The sequence below is a fragment of the Gracilinanus agilis genome, chromosome 2 (genome assembly GCF_016433145.1).
Source record: "Gracilinanus agilis isolate LMUSP501 chromosome 2, AgileGrace, whole genome shotgun sequence".
Lineage (NCBI taxonomy): Eukaryota > Metazoa > Chordata > Mammalia > Didelphimorphia > Didelphidae > Gracilinanus > Gracilinanus agilis.
Genome location: NC_058131.1, coordinates 324,378,770 through 324,401,363, shown reverse-complemented (window position 1 = coordinate 324,401,363; position 22,594 = coordinate 324,378,770). Strand labels below are relative to the sequence as shown.

General features: G+C 36.9%; 1 protein-coding gene across 1 annotated transcript in view; it reads right to left on the bottom strand.

Annotated features, from left to right (window-relative positions):
* CDK5RAP2 (CDK5 regulatory subunit associated protein 2) overlaps nt 1–22,594 on the bottom strand; it is a 174,401-nt gene that overhangs the window by 117,389 nt on the left and 34,418 nt on the right. The window contains exon 4 of the mRNA XM_044664271.1: nt 7,682–7,792. Coding sequence (XP_044520206.1) covers nt 7,682–7,792 — 111 coding nt within the window. The remainder of the gene's footprint in view (nt 1–7,681; nt 7,793–22,594) is intronic.

The window sequence follows — 22,594 nt, the reverse complement described above, 5'->3', positions numbered from 1 at the left end:
TGTAGTAGAAAGGACATGGATTTGGAATCAGAGAATGATTAGAGTTAGAATAGACCTTAGAAATCATCTAGTCCAGGGCAGCTAAGTCACTTAACTTCTATTGAAAAGTAGGGGAAGGGGGAAGAAGGGGAGAGAGAGAGAGAACTGATCATCTAAGTACAGACTAAAGCATACTTGTTTTAATTTTTTTATTTTTCTTGTTTATATGTGTTTTCTTTTGTAAAATGGCTAATATGAAAATATATTTAGCAATAACATGTATAAAATAATATCAAATTGCTTTCTTTCTCAAGGAATGGGAGAGGGAGATGAGGGAACAATTTAAAACTCAAATTTTTTTTAAATAAATGTTATAAAAAAGTTTATATGTAATTAGGAAATATTTAATGAAATAAAAATGTAGAGAAAGGAAAAGAGGGGGAAAAAGAAGAAGGAAAGAAAGAAGGGAGGGAGTGGGAAAGGAAAAAAGGGAGGGAAAGGAAGAAGGGAAGTAAAATGTAAAATGAAATGCAAGGACAAATGAGAGAAGGTCTGTAAAGTGTTCTGGAATGAGATGAAAGCATAGGAAAAGACAACTTTGACCAGCAAAAAGTTTCCAAAATTGCCTTCATCTAAAAGACAAGAGTTGATTTAAGAGCAAAATAAATCCTATTAGATTCAAGAGCAGATAGACCTAATACACTAAGGAGGATGACATGAGCTGAAAAGGACAGAGATCAATGATGGCATGACTGGAAAAGCAACAACTGACACAGTGCTGAACATGACAAGTTTGCATCTTCACTCTCCTCAGAATCAAAGACAAGGGAGCAGTGGGGTAGCTCAGTGGATTGAGAACCAGTCCTAGAGACAGGAAGTCCTAGGTTCAATCTGGCCTCAGACACTTCCCAGCTGTGTGACCCTGGGCAAGTCATTTGACCTCCATTGCCTACCCTTACCACTCTTCTGCCTTAGAGCCAATACACAGTATAGACTCCAAGACAGACGGTAAGGGTTTAAAAAGAATCACAGACAAAAGTTTCTTTATGAAAGACTTTAAATTCAACACATCCTCCAAGGTAAGGTCCAAGCCTTGGGAAATGGAATACTGTGGCACAAAGGTCACATGTGACCAGAACAACAACTATTAGACTGAGGAGGGACCCTAAAATATACAATCTTAGAACATGAAACACTGAAGTGGAAAGGAGGCTTGAGATCACCAAATTTGACCCCCTTTATTTTAAAGATCACAAAACTGAAAGTTAAACACTTGCCTAGGATCCCACAATCGTCAGGACTAGAACCACAGCTTCTTAACTTCCAGAACTTGTCTATTATGCCAGTGTCCCCATGAGGAGAGGTTATCAAAGTGGAAAGAACACTTTATCTGAAGTCAGAGGACTGGAATTCAAAACTGATTTCTCACATACTGATTCCTATCAATATGAAAGTCAGGTAACACACACACACACACACACACACACACACACACACACACACACACACAGAGTTTCAGTTTCCTGACCTATAAAACAAAAGGACTGGACCATGTGACCTAACTAGTTATGCTCCCATGAGGAGCAACAGAACTGCAACTCAAACCCAAATCTCTTCTATCATAAATAGCAATAAGCTACCATTTATATTAAGCTTTAAGGTTTGCAAAGCACTTCATTTTTGTTATCTCATTCTATTATACTGACTCTGTTCTTATGATCCAGCATCTTTTCAAACTGCTCAAGAAGAGGTCAGAAGAAATAAGTTCCTGACCTTGTAGATGTGATATGAATCTAAGCATTTAGAAACATGCAATTCTCTCTTGCTGGAACCAAACTTACTTCCAAGGTACTACCTAAAAAGAGCTAAAATGTGAAATGTTAAAAATTAAGTTCATATTAACAAATGAAGAAATGTAAACTTTCTTTTCCAAAGAACTATGTAAGGTTATGTAAAGTGAACCAATGTCTGCTGATGAACACTAAATTTCATCAATAAAGTTTTGGAGAACAACAGGTTATGATTCTCTAGCAATAAGGAATACATTGAGTGTGCTATGACAAGAACACTGCTTTAAGAATCTGCACAGGTGCTAGGAAAATTGGGAAACAGTATGGCAAAAATTAGGTTTAGATCAACATCTCACACCTCATACCAAGACAAGTTCAAAATGGGTATATGATTTAAACATAAATTATAAGTAAATCAGGTGAATATAGAATAGTCTACCTGTCCAATCTATGGAAAAGAGAAGAATTTAAGACCAAGCAAGTGATAGAGAATATTACAAGATATAAAATGAGTAATTTTTGAAAGACCTCCAGGAATTGATGCAGAGCAAAAGAAGCAGAATCAGGACAACATTGTACAGAGACTGATACACTGTGGCACAATAGAATGTAATGGACTTCTCTACTAGCAGCAATGTAAGGATCCAGGACAAGTCTGAGGAACTTATGAGAAAGAATGCTATTCACATCCAGAGAAAGAACTGAGGGAGCAGAAATACAGGAGAATAACATTTGATAGATCATGTAGTTTAATGGGGATATGATTAGGGTTGTGATGTTAAGAGATCACTCTACTGCATATGAATAACATGGAAATCGGTTTTAAACAATGATACATGTATAACCCAGTGGAATTGCTTGTCAGCTCTGGGAAGGGAGAAGGAAGAAGAGTGGGGAAAATCATGAATCATGGAACCATGGGAAAATATTCCAAATTTTTAAAAAAGAATAATTTTGATTATATTAAATTAAAAAGCTTTTGTACAAACAAAACCAATGCAACCAAGAGTAGAAGGGAATCAACAAACCTGGAAAAAAATTTTATAACAAATTTCTCTGATAAAGGTCTCATTTCTCAAATATATAAAAAACTAAGTCAATTTTATAAGAAACCAAGCCATTCTCTAATTGACAAATGGTCAAGGGATATGAATAGGCATTTTTCAGATGAAGAAATCAAAACTATTAATAATCATATAAAATGTTCTAAATCTCTCCTAACTAGAGAAATGCAAATCAAAACAATTCTGAGGTGCCCTAGCAGATTGGTCAATATGATAGTAAAGGAAAATAATAAATGTTGGAGGAGATGTGGCAAAATTGGGACACTAATGCATTGCAGGTGGAATTGTGAATTGATCCAATCATTCCGGAAGGCAACGTGGAATTATGACCAAAGGGTTTTTAAATAATGCATGCTTTTTGATTCAGCGATAGGTCTGTATCACAAAGAGATTTTTTTTAAATGGGGATAGAACTGTTCATACAAAAATATTTATAGCTGTACTTTTTGAGGTGGCAAAAAAATTGGAAAATGAGAGGATGCCCCTCAATTGGGGAATGGGTGAACAAATTGTGGTATATGATGGTGATAGAATACTATTGTGCTATAAGAAATGGTAAAATGGTTGATTTCTATAAGAATTGGAAGGACCTACATGAACTAATGCAGTGAAATAAGCAGAACCAGAAGAATATTATACACAGTAACTGAAATATTGTGAGATGACCAAATGTAATAACAAACTTTGCTACTAATAGAAATGCAATGATCCAGAACAACGCTGAGGGATTTATGAGAAAGAATGTTGTGCACATCTAGAGAAAGTACTGTTGTAGTAAAATTGCAGAAGAAAACACATGAATTATCACTTGTTTATCTGAGTATATGATTTGGGGTTTTGGTTTTAAAAGACTGCTCTATTACAAAAATGAACAATATGTAAATAGATTTTGATTGATAATACATGTAAAACCCAGTGGAAGTGCTTTAAAACTCTGGGGGTGAGGGGGAACTAGTAGGGAGGGAGATAACATGAATCATATAACCTTGGAAATCTTATGTGTAGATTTTTTACTGGAAAAAATAAAGAAAATTTTATAAATAAAGAAAACAAAAGAGACATCTGAAAAAGAAAAAAAAAAAAGAATCTGCACAGGGGCAGCTAAGTGCCTCAATGGATAGAGAGCCTGGCCAGGAGTCAGGAAGACTGGGTTCAAATCTGGCCTGGCCTCAGAGACACCCTAGCTGTGTCTTGGCAAGTGACCCTGGCAAGTCACTTAACCCTAATTGCCTTGCCCTTAAACACTCTTCTGACTTAGACATACTTAGACTAAGAGTCTAACCAGCTTGTTCACAATCTCAGTTCTACCATTAAACTGGGACAATGGACAGGCCACTTTCCAGTCTCTGGGCTCCATTTCCTCTTCTGTAAAATGAGGGGACTAGACTAGATGTCTGAGGTCACTTCTAATATTAAAATTCTGGGTTAATTATTCAGCCTTAATCATATATTGACAATTTAGACACTGAATACCCCCTTCATAAGTATAATTCAACATAATTCCCCAGCTTGACATTTAACTTTTCAGATATCAGTTAAGGTGTGATTTGAGTAAATACTATATACAGAACTATTGTCCTAGGTTCTGAGAAAAATAAAAAAGTCATAAAAAGACATGATTCCTGCCCTCATGGGCAGACTCCTATTCTCCCCAGAAGCCTAACTCAAAAGAATTTATCATATAGTCTTTGTATAGAAAATACTAAGGAGAATGATGGTCAGTATCTTTTTTAAAGTTTCATAGAATCATAGATCCTATAAATCATATAGAATCACTGGTCAGACTAGTTTCTTGTATTGACCCTCTAAAAAAATGTGCAAAGTATAATGTTAAATCATTACTCAGGAAAAAACAGGAAGATGAAACATGAAGAGCTCATCACATAATAATGGCAGGTATTTTGCTTTCTGATAATAGAATTCAGCCATTCTCAAACTTTTTGGTCTTGGAACCTCTTTACACTCTTAAAAATTAGGAAGAGCCTTGTGGGTTTTATCTATTGATAGTTTATCATATTAGAAACTAAATCATCTTAATATTATTATGAAAATTGTTTTTAGCTCTTGGACTCTCTGAAACAGCCTCCAGGACCCCAGAGGTCTGTAAATCATACTCTAAGAACCAATTCTCTAACAACCCAGAAATAGAATGTATTAAATCTAGATGAGCTTGTTATTCCTTCCTTCCTCTCACTCCAAACTCTTCCTAACTTCTTTATTTCTGTCAAGGTTACCACCACATTCCCAGTCACCCAGGCTCAAAACCTGTCATCCTCAATCTCTCACTCTCTCATTCTCAATATCCAAACTGTGATAAGACCTAGCAATTTACCTTCATAATATCCCTCCCACATGCCTCTTCTCTCCTTTAACCCCCTACAGTCCCTCATCATCTCATTCCTGGTCTAGTACGAAAACCTGGATCTCTCTGCCAAGTCTTTCCTCATTCTTGTCTGTCCTTCACTCAGTTGTCAAAGGGAACTCCTTAAAGTGCAAGCCTGAAAATGTCACACACATGCCATTCCCCTATACCTAATAAACCCCAGGGGCTCCCTATCGCCTCCAGGACTAAATATAAAATCTTCTGTTTATCATTCAAAGTCCTCCACAATCTTCCCCACCACCACCAATTTTCTGGGCTTCTTACACCCTACACCCCACCACACATTCTTCAATCCAGTGATATTGTGCTCGTTGGTGTTCTTTGTACAAAGACCCCTCATCACCTGACTCCTTATATTTTCACTAGCTGTCCCCCATGCCTTAAATGCATCATCACCTCCTGGCTTTCTTGAAGTCCCAGTTAAAATGCCACCCAGTGGCACTTAATTCTAGCACCTTCCTTCTACCAATTATTTACAGTTTATCCTGTATATACCTTGGTTTGGGAATTTTTTTTTAACTCTTTCTGTCTTAATAACAACTCTAAGATAGAAGGACAAAGGCTAGACAAATGAGGTTAAGTGACTTTACCAGGGTCATACACCTTGGAAGTGTCTGTGGTCAAATTTGAACCCTGGGCCTCCAAACTCCAAGCTTAGCACTTTATCCACTGAGCCACCTACCTGCTCCATTTATCTTGTCTGTACATAGTTGTTTGTCTATTGTCGCCTCCACTTTGACAGCACCAACTACCTTTTGCCTTTCTTCATATCAGGAGAATGTAGAACAGTACCAGGCACATAAAAGGTTCTTAATAAATTGTTTAATGACTGAGTAGATATAGTTCAACCATGTCTCTCAAATAATAGACATCTTATTTGATATTTTTTATTAAAATTATCACTTTCTTTTTAAAATATAAATTTTTATCACAACCCCAACTTGCTTTAAATATATCATGGAAAAAGAGCTGGTCTTTAATTCAAAAGACTTGGGCTCAAAGGCTCAAATCTTGGCCCTGAGGTATATTAGTTCTGTGATGTTTGGAAAGTCATAACCTCTTGAGCCAGCTGCTCTCTAGTCATCTTCATGCCATAAAATCACCAATTCAGGCTCTCCAGTTCCTACCCTGGGGCCAGGAGCTTCAAAAAAGCAAAAAGTCCCCAGAATTAACCTAAGCTAGTCCCACCATACCCATCCTGGGATGAAGGCTCCAGACTAATGAAAGTTATCCCTAACTTACAAGATCCAGATTTCCCCCATAGTATGTGTCTCTCTGGTCAGCTTCCTGCTACCCTACAGCTTACATAACCTGATCCTCCTCTTCCCACATCTAGTTTTCTGAGCAATAATCAAATCAAAATCAGTTCTACCACTTCCGAAAAAGTCATAGTCAGTCAATGCCTTATGGCTCCACTCGCTATCCTCTCCCTTTGAAAACATCTGCCTTTGGTCACCACTTCCTCATATACATAATCTTACCTCATCAGAATGTAAGTTCTTTGAGGACAGGGACTGTGGGTTTGTTTGCTTCCAACACTTCCTAGCTATGTGAACCTGGGCAAGTCACTTAACCCCAACTGCCTAGCCCTTATTGTTCTACTGTCTTGGAAAAGATACTTAGTATCAATCTAAGACAAAAGGTAAGGATTTAAAAAAAAAAAAGCAGCAGAAAACTTATGAAAGGAAAAGGGGAAAAGTCTTGGAAAACAAGGGTGTTTTTTAAAAAATGGATGGGGCAAATGTACTCTCTCTTCAAGAGATCAATTTATAGTTAATTAGCTAAAACTCAATAAAAGGGTTTTTTTTTCTCCTTCAAAAATTTCTACTGATTCTAACTTCTAAAGTGAAAAGAAGGAATAATTCCCAGACATAAGGCTAATTCTCTGCTAGAAAAAGTCAAAGAAATGTATCCTGAAATACTGTTTGTACTTGTTTCTTTTCAAGACAGGCAAGGGCTTTTTTTTTTTCTTTTTTTTTTCCTGGATCCTCTAAGAGAAGTTTGTTCTCAGCCAGAGACCTCAGGGTCAAACTTTCAGACAAGAGCCAATTTCTGTGATAGTTATAAGTGCACAAGGAATAAAGAAGTGTTGCATAATGGAAAAACTGACACTGCCACAATCTTAACTAAGGGCTTCTACAGGAAGCCTCAATAAAATATAGCAAATAATTAGAGAAAGACATAATAGATAAAGGATGAGGATCAAAAGGCACTTCTATGACTTGCCAGTCTTGTTTTACTTTACTCTGCACAAAAAACCCTCGATAAATTAAAATTAATCTTCCATATGGCTGTTTAATATTAAGGACATGATAATCTCTTCAAGCTGTCCGTAATCAAATAAAATGAGAATCGGGGTACAGAACTATACTAATTCAGGGAACAAATATTAATCAAGCAGAAACATCTGGTTAAATTAACTATAAGGAAAAAACAGATGAAAATTTTCAGTTTCAAAAACTTACAATTTTATAGACATCTTCATTGGGACTGTCAAATTTCTGCTGTATCCTTTCCTCAAGGAAATAGATGCGAAGCTTCAAGTTGAAATTTTCTTTCTTCAAGTCTGTGATTTGCTGTAGTAGAAAAATAAATGTGTTTTCTTGAGTAGGTAAATCAAGGTATATTATGAATTCATGCCTTGGGAGAGAATTCTGCTGACCTCCCAAATTCTTTAGAAAATATCTAAATAAGATGAATAAACACAGTTTAAAAGGTACTTAATTAGTTCAGTTACTATTAAGGTAAACTTATTGTTTTCCATTCATTCCAACAGAACAGTCCTAATCTCAAATTCTAATCACATTTCTAATCTCTAATCACATTTTCTGTGAATCAAAGAGTTTTATTTAAAGAAATAAGTCTTGCATTACATGCAAAGATAGTTTTATGGAAAGTAGTTTGGTGGAAACTGATATAAACTAACATCTCTTACTTCATAACACAATAAACAGTGGAGACAAAACTTAGATTTAGAGTGAACACACAAGCAAATTAAAGGGAAAAAGAAATTATCTTTTAGATAAATGGACAGAAGTTTGTAACTAAAGAGTGAGGATCACGGAAAATAAAATGGACAATTTTGATATGAAAATGTTTACATTAATCTAAAGCAGCTAAATTAGATAAGAAGTAATGAAATCTTTGCAGTAAATTTCTCTAATAAAGATCGTTAACCCTTAAAAACCAAAGAGGACAGTTATCTTGTACCCCTAAAAACCAAATGGGTTAATATGCTCAGTAAAATTGTTTATTTCCTTTAAAAGAAAGAATTCAGACACACACATGTAGGGGGCTCAGATAGATCCAAGCCCCAGGGAGGAGGAGACTACAGGTTTTTATAATATTTAAAGAAAGAGAAGAAGGGCTCTCTGAGATTAGGCAACAAGAGAGAAACTTCTGCTCAACAAGAGATGTTCATCAGTCACTTAGAATGTAAACCAGTACAGAACTTTGATAACATGGAATAAGATGTGCTCTTTGAGCTAATTAGGTAGCACAGTGGATAGGAATGTGTACAAAAAATATAGCAGCGTTTTTTGTTATAGCCCAAAACTGGAAACTAATGAAGTACCCACCTATTGGGGCATGGACAAACAAATCATGGTATATGCACATAATAGAATTTTACTGTGTCAAAGAAATGACAAAATGGCCAGTTTCCAAGGAAACTGGAAAGATGTCTATGACCTGAAGCAGAATAAAGTTAGCCAATATGGAAGAAAAATTTAAACAATAACGTCATAGAGAAAAACAACTTTGAAAGACTTGAGAACTCTGATTTATACAATAATAAACCATGAATCTAGAGGACTGAAGATGATCAGAATATCTACCTCCTGCCAGCAAGGTGATTGACCTAAAATACAGAATGAGCTGTGTATGTTTGGATATGGCCAATGAGAGAATGTGTTTTGCCAGACTATGCATGTTTATTGAGAGGGTTTGGTTTTGTTTTACTGTCCACTGGGGAGTTGTAGTAAGAAAGGAGCTAAAATCAATACAAATATGCAAAATGAATAAATTTTTAAAGTAGTTTTAACCTCCAATCCACATTTACAATAATGACAAACTATATCAAATACTAGGATTTAATTTATCAAAACACAAATAAACTTTATATGAAGACAACTATGAAATGATTTGCAAAAATGAAGGAAGAAAGGGGCAACTAGAAAAAGCAGTGGATAGAGCACCAGGCCTAGAGTCAGGAAGACCTGAGTTCAAATGCAGTATCAGACACTTACTAGCTGGATGAACCTGAGCAAATCACTTAACCCTACCTGCCTCAGTTACCTTATCCATCAAATGAGCTGGAGAAGGAAATGGCAAACCACTCTAGTATCTTTGCCAAGAAAAACCCAAATGGAGTTACTAAGAGTCAGACACAATTGAACAACAATAACAAAAAGGAAGAAAGAAAGAAATGGAATTAATTATTCATGTCTAGGTCAAGCCAAAATATTAAAGACAGCAATTCACCCAAATCAATTTGTAGATCTTATGTAATACTATAGACTTATTTAAATAACAAAATTTAAAGCACACAGACAAAAAGTATTAAAAAAATTATTAAAAAAGGAAATATATTGCCAAAATTCAAATTATAAAGTAAAAATTACCAACACCATCTGGCATTCAATTAAAAAAAAAGATTAATGAAACAAAATAGATAATCCAACTTGTTAAATTCAAGATTATAAAACACCTGCTAAGGTAACTCAAATGTCAACCTGAAAATAAAAAAGACTACTAATTTGGCAACAAATTTTTAATCAGGGTGAAGGAACTGCAGTTCAGGGTCACTCCACAACATAGGAGAGTGTAGGAATACCCCATTTGAGGTAGAAAGATCAAGTAAAGAGGGGACAGCAACAGGGAGGAATGACTAATATTTGATAAGAACAAAGGCTGTAGATGTGATTAAATAACAACAAGAAAGAGTGACTAAGAGGAATGATGAAATCAAAGTAATTAAAATCTGATCAAAGTAATATCACAAAACTTGCTCCAACCATAAGGTCAATAGACCCTTATGATAATTGAATTTAACACATACAGATGTACATATACAAATACACAAAACTGAAGGAAAAAAGGAAAAATATGTCAGAAAATTGAATTCGACCCAGAATTGAATTCAACCCAGATCTCACTCGACATAATAATAAAATAGCACACTATTACCTGTATTATGTTACATATACCATACAACTTTCTAAATGATGTAGTTCCTCATGGCTTTGTGTTGTTTAGAATTGCCTTGGTTTGGTAAGATTTTAAATTCAGATGTTTATGCTAATATGAAAGTTCTAAAGTAATATTGTGGTCGCCGATTTAAAAATATTATGGCTTAAGTCAAAATGACTTTTGGTAGCTTTATTTACAGAGGTGGAAAGAGTGAAAGTGGGAAAACATAGATAAAGAGACAAAAAGTACTGCCAAGCTACAAATACCCTGAGTTTAATCTTAATGTCTTAATGCAAATCTAAAAGCTAATCTCACCCAAATTCAAAGTCCTAATTAGGAAGCTGAAATCTGAAGAACCAGGAGATGCTGAAGAATCCATGAAGAATCTTCAGTGCACATGAGGCTAAGACCACCAAGAATATCACCAGAACTCACACTGAAGGGAGTGTCTCACCAAAGCGCCAATGAGCAGAGAGGGTCTCCTCACTGAAGAATCAAGGAAGGAATCACTCCACTCACCACTGCAAGCCAACACAGGATCCAGGGAAAAGGTCTCCTCCAAGCCAGGAAAGGAATCTCCAGAACCAATCTCTCCAGAAACCAGGAAGGGAATCAATCTCTGGAACCAATCTCTCCAGAAACCAGGAAAAGAATGAAACTAGACTATGCTGGTCTCTTCCTTTTATGCTACTATTTTCCACCTCACTTTCTGTCACTTCCTGCTATTCTCCCTTCTTCACAGAAACCAATGGCAGTCTTTCAATTTGTCTAGCACTGCCCAGTGCGGGAGCAGTAGCCTTTGGAGGGTGTGAGTTTACTCTAGTGAGACTCATGAATTCTCTTACTTAGTATTAAGTAGGAGTACTTTGAGTTCTTGATTGGTTTAGCTAAACATATACAAGGGGAGAGTTAATCCTACCTTCAGAGTTTCTAGATCTTAATGAGAAACATCAGGATTAATCCTGATAAAACAATGGCATATGCCCTGAAAGTGACCCTGCAAATGTTCCTGCCCAAGAACCAGCCCTGAATAGTCCCTGTACCTCTGTAGATAATACCAAGGCTGTCTTCTTCCATGTTATCAAAGTTACATGCTGGTCTACATTCCACGGTGCTAATAAATACCTCCTGTAGCTAGGCAGAAGTTTCTCCCTTGTTGCTCTATCCCAGAGATCCCCTCCCCTCTTTCTTAGAATACTATAAAACCTGTAACTTCCTGCTGTCAGTGGGGTGTTTTCTCTCTCTTAAAGGAAATAAACAAAGTTGCCAAGCACACTATGGTTCTCTGGTTTTTCAGGGATAATATGTATGTCTGTGGCTCTTTGGTTTTCAGAGAACAGGATAACTATCCCTTTCTGGTTTTTAAGGATTAATAACTAAGTGGATCAAATCTAAATTTTAATAAGAAAGTAAGAGAAAATAGGATAGTATTAACAATTGTAAAGAGGAAAAAACTATTCAACAAATAAAATAAATCACAAAATATCAAAAAAGCAATAGGGGGGCAGTTGGGTAGCTCAGTGGAGTGAGAGTCAGGCCTAGAGACAGGAGGTCCTAGGTTCAAACCTGGCCTCAGCCACTTCCCAGCTGTGTGACCCTGGGCAAATCACTTGACCCCCATTGCCCACCCTTACCAATCTTCCACCTATGAGACAATACACCAAAGTACAAGGGTTTAAAAAAAAAAAAAGTTAAAAAAGAAAAAAAGCAATATACCAAACCAAAAGGGAAAAAACACGAAAGTTATTGCTGTAAATATAGCTAACGAAAAATCTAACATCCAAATTCTTTAAGGAACTGACACAAATTTATGAGAAAGATCCATTCCCCAAAAGATAAGTGAATTAAAGAAAAAGAATTTCTTAAAATACAAAATTACCAATAACTACCTGAAAAAGTATCCCTACTAATCAGGAGAATTACACATTAAAATAACTCAACACCTTATGGCTATTAAATTAGCAAAGAACTAAAATTCAGTTCAGCTTGATTCAACTCAGGATCCAAATCTGTCTCTCCAGGTCTCTCTGCTATCTAGACTATCTTTTTGATGTTACTGTTTGGTTGTTTTTCAGTGGCATCTGACTCTTCGTGACCCCATTTGAGGTTTTCTCGGCAAAAATACTAGAATGGTTTGCTATTTCCTTCTCCATCTCATTTGACAGATGAGGAATCTGAGGCCAACAAGGTTGAGTGACTTGCCCAGGATCACACAGCTAGGAAATGTCTGAGATCAAATTTGAACTTGGGAAGATGAGTCTTTCTCATTACAGGCCCAGGACTCTTATCTAATTTACTATATAGCTGCTGCTTCAGGGCTATCTAGCCTAGGTCTTTCCTCCAGAGCTTTTCCAGGGAGCCTGAAACTAAGTTGGGCCCGAGGCCCAAGAAAAGGCCCCTTCCTCTTCCCTACAGGATCTTTGTGTTACCCAGAGAGAGTAAAGCTTCAACAACTAATCCAGGACACTCTCCTCCTAGCCACTGTCTTCACTTCAGAGACTTCCCTGGGAGCTTGATCAGCCCAGATCTAGACTATCGTCTGGGTCTTCTCCCCAAGGCCTTCACTAATGCTCCAGAGGACATTCCTATCTCAAACTGCCAGCTTCTTCCAGGCCTCAAGGGAAGGTCTTGAACAATCTAATCACCTGCCTACCTGAAATGACCTCCCTCCAGCAACTGGCACCACCTGTAATTCAATGACTAGCCTACCCCTTCCCTTTTTCCAAATGTCTCCTAACCCACTGATTCTGAACCTATAGCTGTATAAGTGCCACTCACCCATCTACTCCCTTAATCTCATTTCCCTCAACCCCTAATCCTCCCAGGTCCCACTAAATTTATTCACCTCTCTGAAACTCCAGCTTCATGGTTAACAAAATTAATCTTAAAGCTTTTCCAGAGCTTAGCACAGTGCCTGGCACAAAGCAGATATTTAATGCTGTCCATCCTTCATGACATCATGATGCTGGGATCAGAGTACAATGAGTTCAACTATGACTAATCAGTTCAATGAGTTTGGAAGGCTCTACCACAGGTCAAGCACAAGTAGTCCTTTAAAACATTTGGGAAGGAGATGTTTCTAAATTTGTATCGTTCATCTTTCTTTTGCTACGGAAATTCTGCTTTGCTCATGGAGTACAACGCCTGGGTGGTCCTATGCTAGCGATCACACAATCGACTCTAAAGTTCTTCAGAGAGACTTTGACAGTGTCCTTGTACCACTTCTGACCATTGAGTGAATCACTTGCCTTTTGCAAGTTGGCATTGCATTCTCTGCAAAAGACCTTGAATACTTAGCAATTCAGCTCAAGAGGACCTCAGTGTAGAATATCTTATCTGTCCAGGTAATCTTCAAAGTCTTCTTAAGACAATTCAAATGGAAGGGATTCAGTTTTCTGGCATGGCTCTGGTATACAGTCCAGGTTTCAAAGACAAAACAATGAGGTCAGCACAACAGTTCTGTCAGCTTGATATGCAGCTTCTTCCTTACCACTTTTTCTTTTGAAGCCTCCCAAACACTGAGCTAAGCTGGCAACTCAGGCATCAACTTCCTCATCTATGTGGACATCTCTGGAAAATATACTTCCTAAGTAAGTGAACTTATCCACAACACTCAAAATTTCTCCATTTACTATGATCATATATGAATGGTATAATGCTGGCTGGTGGAGGACGTCTGTTTTCTTGGTGTTGATTAAACAAAGTTATTGGGGCCTAGTCTCTCTGTCTCTGTCTGTCTCTCTTTCCTACCCCCTCTCCTCAATCTTCTACTCAGTTTCCATTTCCTCTACTCCATTTCATCTCCATATCCAGATATGATCTCCCCCTTGCTTTGCAATTACCCACAAGTGTCCCACTTCATGGTCGTGACCTCCCAAATTCTTTTCTATGATCTTAATCTTGCCCACTGCCTTCCAATCCCTAACTATTATCAACAAATCAAAGAGATCTAGGACAACTCCAAGAGACTTATGACAAAAACAGATATCCACCAAGTCACTTAACCTTCATTGCCTAGTTGGGGTGGGGACCCTCCCCCCTTTCCTGGGGTCAAGAGGGTGACCTCACCTCTTGCCAACTACTTAACCTAGAGGCAAGGATAGAATGGCAGCTGAAAAAAAGGCATCAATAGTCAAGAGACAGGGGGCAGGGTGATATCCCCTACATACCCCCTGGACTTCTCCCCTGGGTGGCCCAGGAAAAATAGAAAGCCACAGTTGGCTCCTGAGATGTGATGGATGAGATTTAGTGGGCAGAAAAAAGGTTTGATAAACTGGGGCAAGAGCGTGGCTAGGGGACTCTAATGGCAACTACAGAATAGCAAGCTAAATGGGGTAGTAAGGAAAGTATATCTCTCTCCTATTTTTCTATCCTTTTCCCCTACTTTTGATTAAAAAAATTATGAACTTACAGTCTCATAATTTTCCCTCTTACATTAGCACTTACTACTCTTCTACCTTAAAACTAATACACAATATTGATTCTAAGATGGAAGATAAGGGTTTTTAATATATATATATACACATATATATATCAAGTTTTTTTGCTTTGCAATTTTTTTTAAAGACCTCCTTTTATCTGAAAAATCCAGGCTAGTATCACCCTGCTAAACTTAAGAAAACCACTTACACCAAGTGTCTATTCACTTCTCCTCTCATTCAATTCTAAACTCTTTGTAATCTGGTTTCCAATTTCGTTATTTAAGTGAAACTGCTCTCTAAAGTCACCAATAAGCTCTTAATTGCCACATCTAGTGTTTTTTCTCAAACCTCATCCTTCTTGATCTCTCTAGCCTTTGACACTGTCAATCACTCTCTTCTCCAGGAAATTCTCTCCTCTCTAGTTTTTTCATGACACTGTTTTCTCTGGGTTCTTCTGCTAATGATCTCACTAGCCTTAAATCTCTTTGGCTAGTATTTCATCTAGGTCAAACTCAGTTACCAAAGGTTTCTTCAAAAGCATCTCTTGGAAATATGTTTTGCAGAATAAATACATGTATAAACCAGACTGAATTGCTTGCCAGCTTCATGAGTGGGGAAGAGAGGAAGGGAGACAAATTTAGATGATATAACTTCAGAAAACTTGGGTGGAAATTTGTTATTGCATGTAAAAACAATAAAATATAAAAGTAAGATTTAAAAAAGTCTCTCCTGGGCCGCCTTCTCATTTCCCTTCATACAAATGGATTCTTGGGGGTCTATGAACTATTTTTCAAAAAATAAGTATATTTTAGTATAACTAGCTTCCTTTGTAATCCTCTATGTTTTATTTTATTCATTTAAAAACATTATTCTGAGAAAAAAAGGTTGTTTCCCTGTTCTATATTACCTCATTTTGTGATCTCATCAGGTCCCAAAGGTTCAACTATCAGATCTATATGGATCATTTCCAGACCTAAACAATCTTAGTCAATATCCTAAGCTCCAGTTCCAAACTACCAACTGTCTATTACATATCTCAAACTAGATGTCCTATAGAAATCTCAAATTCAGGGGGCAGCTGGGTAGCCCAGTGGATTGAGAGCCAGGCCTAGAGACGGGAGGTCCTAGGTTCAAATCTGACTTCGGACACTACCCAGCTTATGTGACCCTGGGCAAGCCACTTGACCCCCATTGCCTACCCTTACCACTCTTCTGCCTTGGAGATGCTTTTTCTCATCTTAGCCTCCTGGCTTCCCTTTAATTCTGAAGTGAAATCTCACCTTCTGCAAGCCTTTCCTCCATCATCTCTACTCATTTTAAAATTATTTTCTACAATCTTACACATATATATTTTTTATGCATGTTTCCAATACACAGCCAATATACAGTATTGACTCCAAGACAGAAGGTAAGGGTTTAAAAAAAAAAAAAACTCAAATTCATTCCTCTCAATCCTTTCCTTATTCTGAGCTTACCTATTTTGGCTGAAGATAGCCTCTCAATAACCAAAGTTCTCAGCCTTGGTGTTCCTCATTCACCTTCACACCACATATCCAAACCATGCCCAACACTTGTCATTTCAATTTTCACCATCCTCTGTGTATGTCCCTCATATATCACTCTAGTTTTAAAAGAGTCTCATCATCTCTCACCTACACTATTGAAAGAGCTTCAAATTAATCTTCCCCACCTAGATATCTCTTCTGCCAAATCCATTCTTGACATAATTGCCAAAGTGGATTTCCAAAATCTCAGGTATAATGATATCACACTCCCTCCACAATAAACTCTAATGGCTCCCAGTTACCTCCAAAATCAAATAGAAAATCCTTGCTTTTAAAGCCCTTCAGAGCCTGGGCCCTTATTACCTTTCCAGGCTTCTTATATTTTACTATACTCCAGGTACTCTCTGAGTCAGCTACAATGGCTTTCCTGTTATTCCCTACACACAACACTCAATTCTCCCTACCTTTTGCTGACCATTTACTATGCCTGAGATGCTCTTTTTCTCATCTTAGCCTCCTGGCTTCCCTTTAATTCTGAAGTGAAATCTCGCCTTCTGAAAGCCTTTCCTCCATCTCTACCCATTTTAAAATTATCTTCTACAATCTTACACATATATTTTTTTCTGCATGTTTCCTCCCACTAAAATGAGAGCTTCTTGAGGGGAAGCAACCAAATATTTGCTTTACTCTGTATTTCCAGCTTAGCATAGTAAGCATTTTAATTCTTGTTCACTGACTGACCTACTGTTTGCAAGCCTAGAGAAACGCAATTACAACCAACAGAACCATATCAAATTGTTGAAATCTTTTGGAGTTAAAAAAACTTATTTTGCCTCAGCGATCTCAGTGCTAAAACTTATAACAATGATGTTATTATCAGAGAAAAAAGACTTCTATGAAAATATTTATAGCCACTTTAGTTGTAATTTTAAAAAAATAAAATAAATTGCCAACAATTAAAGAATGAACATAATTGACAATTAATGCATCATGAAAAATGGCAAATATGGAAAATCTTTAAGAGGGGGTGGAGAGAGACAGCCAGAATTGGATCCACATTCTGGTCTTTAATACATAATGACTATATGACCCAGGGGAAATTATTTAACCTCTCAGTGTCCCCCAAACAACTCTAAGTCTATAAATTTTTAAAAAACAGTTTCTAATCTGTACCTCCTCTAAAAGGGTTGCCTACCTTAATAAAATTGTAAGTCAAATTCCCCATCTCACCTAAAAAGTAACCAAAGAAAAAATGGAAAATAAATAGGGTAGGGATATGATTGGGGATGTAGACTCTAAACGATCACCCAAAGGCAAATATTAATAATATGGAAATAGGTCTTGATCAATGACACATGTAAAACCCAGTGGAATTGTGCGTCAGCTACGGGAGGGGAGTGGGAGGATGGAAGGGAAAGAACGTGATTCATGTAACCATGGAAAAATATTCCTAATTAAATAAATAAATAAACTTAAAAAAAATATATAAGGAAAAAAGAGAACACGATACACGCCCAAATTTTTATTACTTAAAAATAAGTAACAATAGCAATAAAATTTGAAAGAAATAAGATGAGTGTTCTTAAAGAGAAAGAGGCAAATGGGATATTCCTATTAAAGTTATACATACTTTATATATATATATATATAAAGTGTTTAATAACTTTATAATGAGAATTTAAAATAAACAAAGGACTGTTAACTTAAAGCTAGAAGGTAAGCACTTAATAAATACTGTTTACTTGATCAAGGGAAGTAGTCCTATATTCTTTAAGTGTTGATAGCTTTATAACTTATAATAATTTTTAATTTCACCTCATTCTGTCAACTAAATATTAATGAACTAGAATGAAACCTACTGAAAAGACTCCAAAAGTCCCATTTTATAAGAGCCACTGACACCTAACAAGGAAAATTTAAACTCCCCACCTTCAACTTCTCATTTATTCATTATATAATACTAACTACTTATTATAGCGCTAAAATAAATTACTAATAACTAGTTCTCAGTCTACCAAGAAATCAATGCTAAGAAAACAGACTCATAAAACCTTTTATTAGGATAAAATTATGAGGACTATATTAGTCCAATTCCTCTCATTTTTTTAATCCTTACTTTCTGTTTTAGAATTGATACTAAGTATCAGTTCCAAGGCAGAAGAATAATAAGAATGAGGCAATTAGGGTTAAGTGACTTGCCCAGGATCACATACCTAAGAACTATCTTGGGACCAAATTTAAACCTAGGATTTCCCATCTCCAGGCCTAGCCCTCTATCCATTGAGCCACCTGAGTGCCTCTCTAACTCCTCTCATTTACAAAGAAAACTGGCCCAGACTAGGGGAATTTCTTGCCTAATGTTACCTAGCCAATTAAAACTAAAGCTAAGCATACCACTGCTGGGTTTATACCCCAAAGAGATAATAAAGAAAAAGACTTGTACAAAGATATTTATAGCTGCACTCTTTGTAGTGGCAAAAATTGGAAAATGAGGGGATGCCCTTTGATTAGGGAATGGCTGAAGAAATTGTGGTATATGCTGGTGATGGAATACTATTGTGCTAAAAGGAATAATGAACTGGAGGATTTCCATGTGAACTGGAAAGACCTCCAGGAATTGATGCAGAGTGAAAGGAGCAGAACCAAGAGAAAGAACATTGTACACAGAGATGGATACACTGTGGTACAATCGAATGTAATGGACTTCTCAACTAGTAGCAATACAATTATCCAGGACAATTCTAAGGGACTTATGAGAAAGAACACTATCTACATCCAGGGAAAGAACTGTGGGAATAGAAATCCAGAAAAAAAAACAACTGCTTGATCACATGGTTCAATGGGGATATGATTGAGTATGTAGTCTAAAGAATCACCCAAGTGCAAATACTAATAATAGGTCTTGATCAATGACACATGTAAAACCCAGTGGAATTGCTCATTGGCTAAGGGGCGGGGGGCAAAGAGGGGAGGGAAAGAACATGATTCATGTAACTATGGAAAAACACTCTAAATAAATAAACTTTAAAAAATTTTTAAATTTAAAAAACCAAGGCTAAGACAAATTCTCCAAGGTAAAAAACTACTGGGTACATTGCTAAAAATCCATTACAAGTCCTATTTTAAAATATGATTTAAAAAAAAAAAAAAGAAAACTAATAGGTTTCCATTTGAAGCCTATACAAGTAAAGAACATAAATTTGTCCAGACAGATGCTCAAACCATGATGGCAAGTTAAAACATTTTTTCTATATTACTTAAATGATAGGTAAGAAGAAATAGAGACAGTAAAAAAGGTTTCAGGGGAAAAGATGTGGTGGCTTGGGTGGGAGTGGATTAAGGCAATGTCAAGAATGCCTCAGCTAATAAGCTAGAAACATGTGGAAAATATTTGATCTCTCTAGGACTACTCACTTACACTGACTTTATCTTTGGCACAATATTTACACTAAATTGAAAATATCTAGTTTGTTTTTCCTACAAGATGGTCTTGCCAAATAGAAGTAATATGCCCCTCCAGGGGAGGGAATGTCTGTTAATATGCTAAAAGCTGCTTCTTGTACTTTTGCAACATTTTGTTATAGAGCAAAAAAGTTCTCCAAGATCAGGCCCATATCATTATTCAAATAATACCAAGAACACAGAAGTTTGTATATCTCTCTGAGTCACTTCTCTCTTACTAGTTTCCAAACTGGACTTGGTTCTAACTAATTTCCATTTCATTTCAAACTGTTCAAAGGATTAAGTAGGGTATATATTTAAAAAAAAAAAAAAAAAAAAAGGCAGGGGCAACTAGGTCACACAGTAGAGAGCAAACTGAGATCTGGAGTCAGGAGGGCCTGGGTTCAAATATGACCTGGGGCACTTCCTAGCTGTGTGACTCTCAGCAAGTCACTTAACCCCAATTGCCTAACCCAGCATAGGTGAAAGTTTTTGAGTTCGAGTGCCCAGAGGGCAAATTCAAGAAATCTGTGAGGTCTCCCCCTCCTCTCCTCATTACCTAAGAGAGGAGAGGGAGGAAGTGCTAGCTTTGGGCATGTGTTATTTAGAATTTCTGGGACTCTATTTAAGAGCTATTTGGGGCTCATTTGAGTGTTAAGATATGTAGATATATGGCAAACTTCCTGCGGACATTTTAGGGGACTTTGGAAAACTACATTTCCCATGATTCCTCTTGTAAAAATGGAGGCAGACAGGAATTGTGATGATGTAAGAGAGAGGATAAGACTACTGGAGTCAGGAGAAGCGGGGTCTTTTGTTACCTGAGCCCAAAGAGGTGTGAAATGTAAAATGGCTGATGTGGCAATTTGAATCCTTACAGGCAAGTGGTCAAATAATTTATCTCTATCAGCATGGCTTTTATTAAAATACTATTTTCCCTTTTACTATCGGCCTTCATCATTTTTAAAAACAACAGGCAGGAGGACAGGAGAAGGGCATACAAAAAACGTCCTTGGGCACTAAGAAGAGGGGGAATGGAGCAGCTCCCCCAATGCCGCTAGGCATTTGTGCCAATACCTTGCCAACTCTGGCGTAGCACTTACAGCTCTTCTACTTTAGAATCAATGATAGTTATCGATTCTAAGATAGAAGGTAAGGGCTTAAAAGAAAAGAGCAGCAGTGAAGTCAAGGTGATTTGAGTTCTCTGCCACTGACTATTTATAACTCTGTGCCTCAAGTTTCCCAACTATAAAATGAGAAATTAGACTATATGATCTCTTAAAATCTCTTGAAACTTGGGGGCAGCTGGGTAGCTCAGTGGAGTGAGAGTCAGGCCTAGAGACAGGAGGTCCTAGGTTCAAACCCAGCCTCAGCCACTTCCCAGCTATGTGACCCTGGGCAAGTCACTTGACCCCCATTGCCCACCCTTACCACTCTTCCGCCTATGAGACAATACACCGAAGTACAAGGGTTTTTTAAAAAAAAATCTCTTGAAACTGTAACATCATGTAAGTCTATGAGTTTATGATTCAACTCCTCTTAATCATTATGAAGAAACCAGTAAACATATAGCACATCAAATGTATTTTACAAACTCTTAGCATTCTGCCCTTCCTATAACACTTGCGGCTTCAATTTTCTGGGTAACAAGAATAGCAAAGGAAATGTTTGTTGGCTTCATTAAGAACCTCCTTTTAAATGTTTTAAGGAGACAGAGCATGAAACATTCATCGAAATAAAAATGTGTTCCCGGCCAGATGCTTGCTGTAAAGAGAAACATTACTCAGCTACCAATAAAATATTTATGTAGGTTTGCTTTAGAATGCCTGTTGTTTTGTGCGGTGAGTTAAAATTCTTAGCAACACTTGAAAGACTTTGTCGTATTCAAGCTAAAGCAGTCAGAAGGTCCTCAGTTTATGGCCTTCAGCTAAAAGAGATTTTAGGTTGGTCACCACTATAAAATCGGACACAAATACAAATATTCTCATTTCTTTTGCAAGCTGTTCCAAGTGAAACTACAGTGAACATTCAGAAAAATAGCTTTCCTCCATAAACTAGCACTTAAGTTACCTAAAGAGGACTGTCACATTTTCTGTAAAAAATTAAAGATTCTGTTCAAAACACTTTAAGAACACTGAAAATATCTTATCAGTAAGAATACCTCCACCAACAGTAAGAAAGACAATGGTTCACATTTCTATAGCCCTTTACAATTCACAAAACACTCCTCACTATGAGGAAACAAAGTGGAAGTCATTACACAGTCACTGAGCTGGTTAATGGACTCAAATTCAGAGCTCCAGACCCCGCTGGTTAATGGGTTCAACTTCAAGACTCCAGGTCTCCACCATAGTACTCTTTCTACTATAATATATTCCCTTCCACATATACACACCAAAAAAACATGCAGCCTACATTCTACTTGGGTATTTAATTCAGAAAAGTAAGATTTGTGTCACTTTGGGCACAAGTGTTCATTTTTTAATGCTGGCCTACCTGGAATGAAGAAACCAGAAAATTAAAATGGATAAATATTTATCAAGATTAAAAAAAAAACATCCATTTTCATGACAAACTAATGAAATTATTACACAGACTTAACTATTCCGTGGTCATTCTTTAACACATTATCTCACATAGTCAAAAGTTATGTTAAATCAACCCAATTTGGTAGCTCAAACAATTTTATATCCCATCCTTCTCTATTTGTATTACCCACTCATAGTTGGTACCAGCTTTAATTGCCACCCATCTAAGCTATTACAATTGCCCCCTACCAGGTCTTTCTGCCTCTACTCTCTCCCTCCCTTCAATCTTTCCT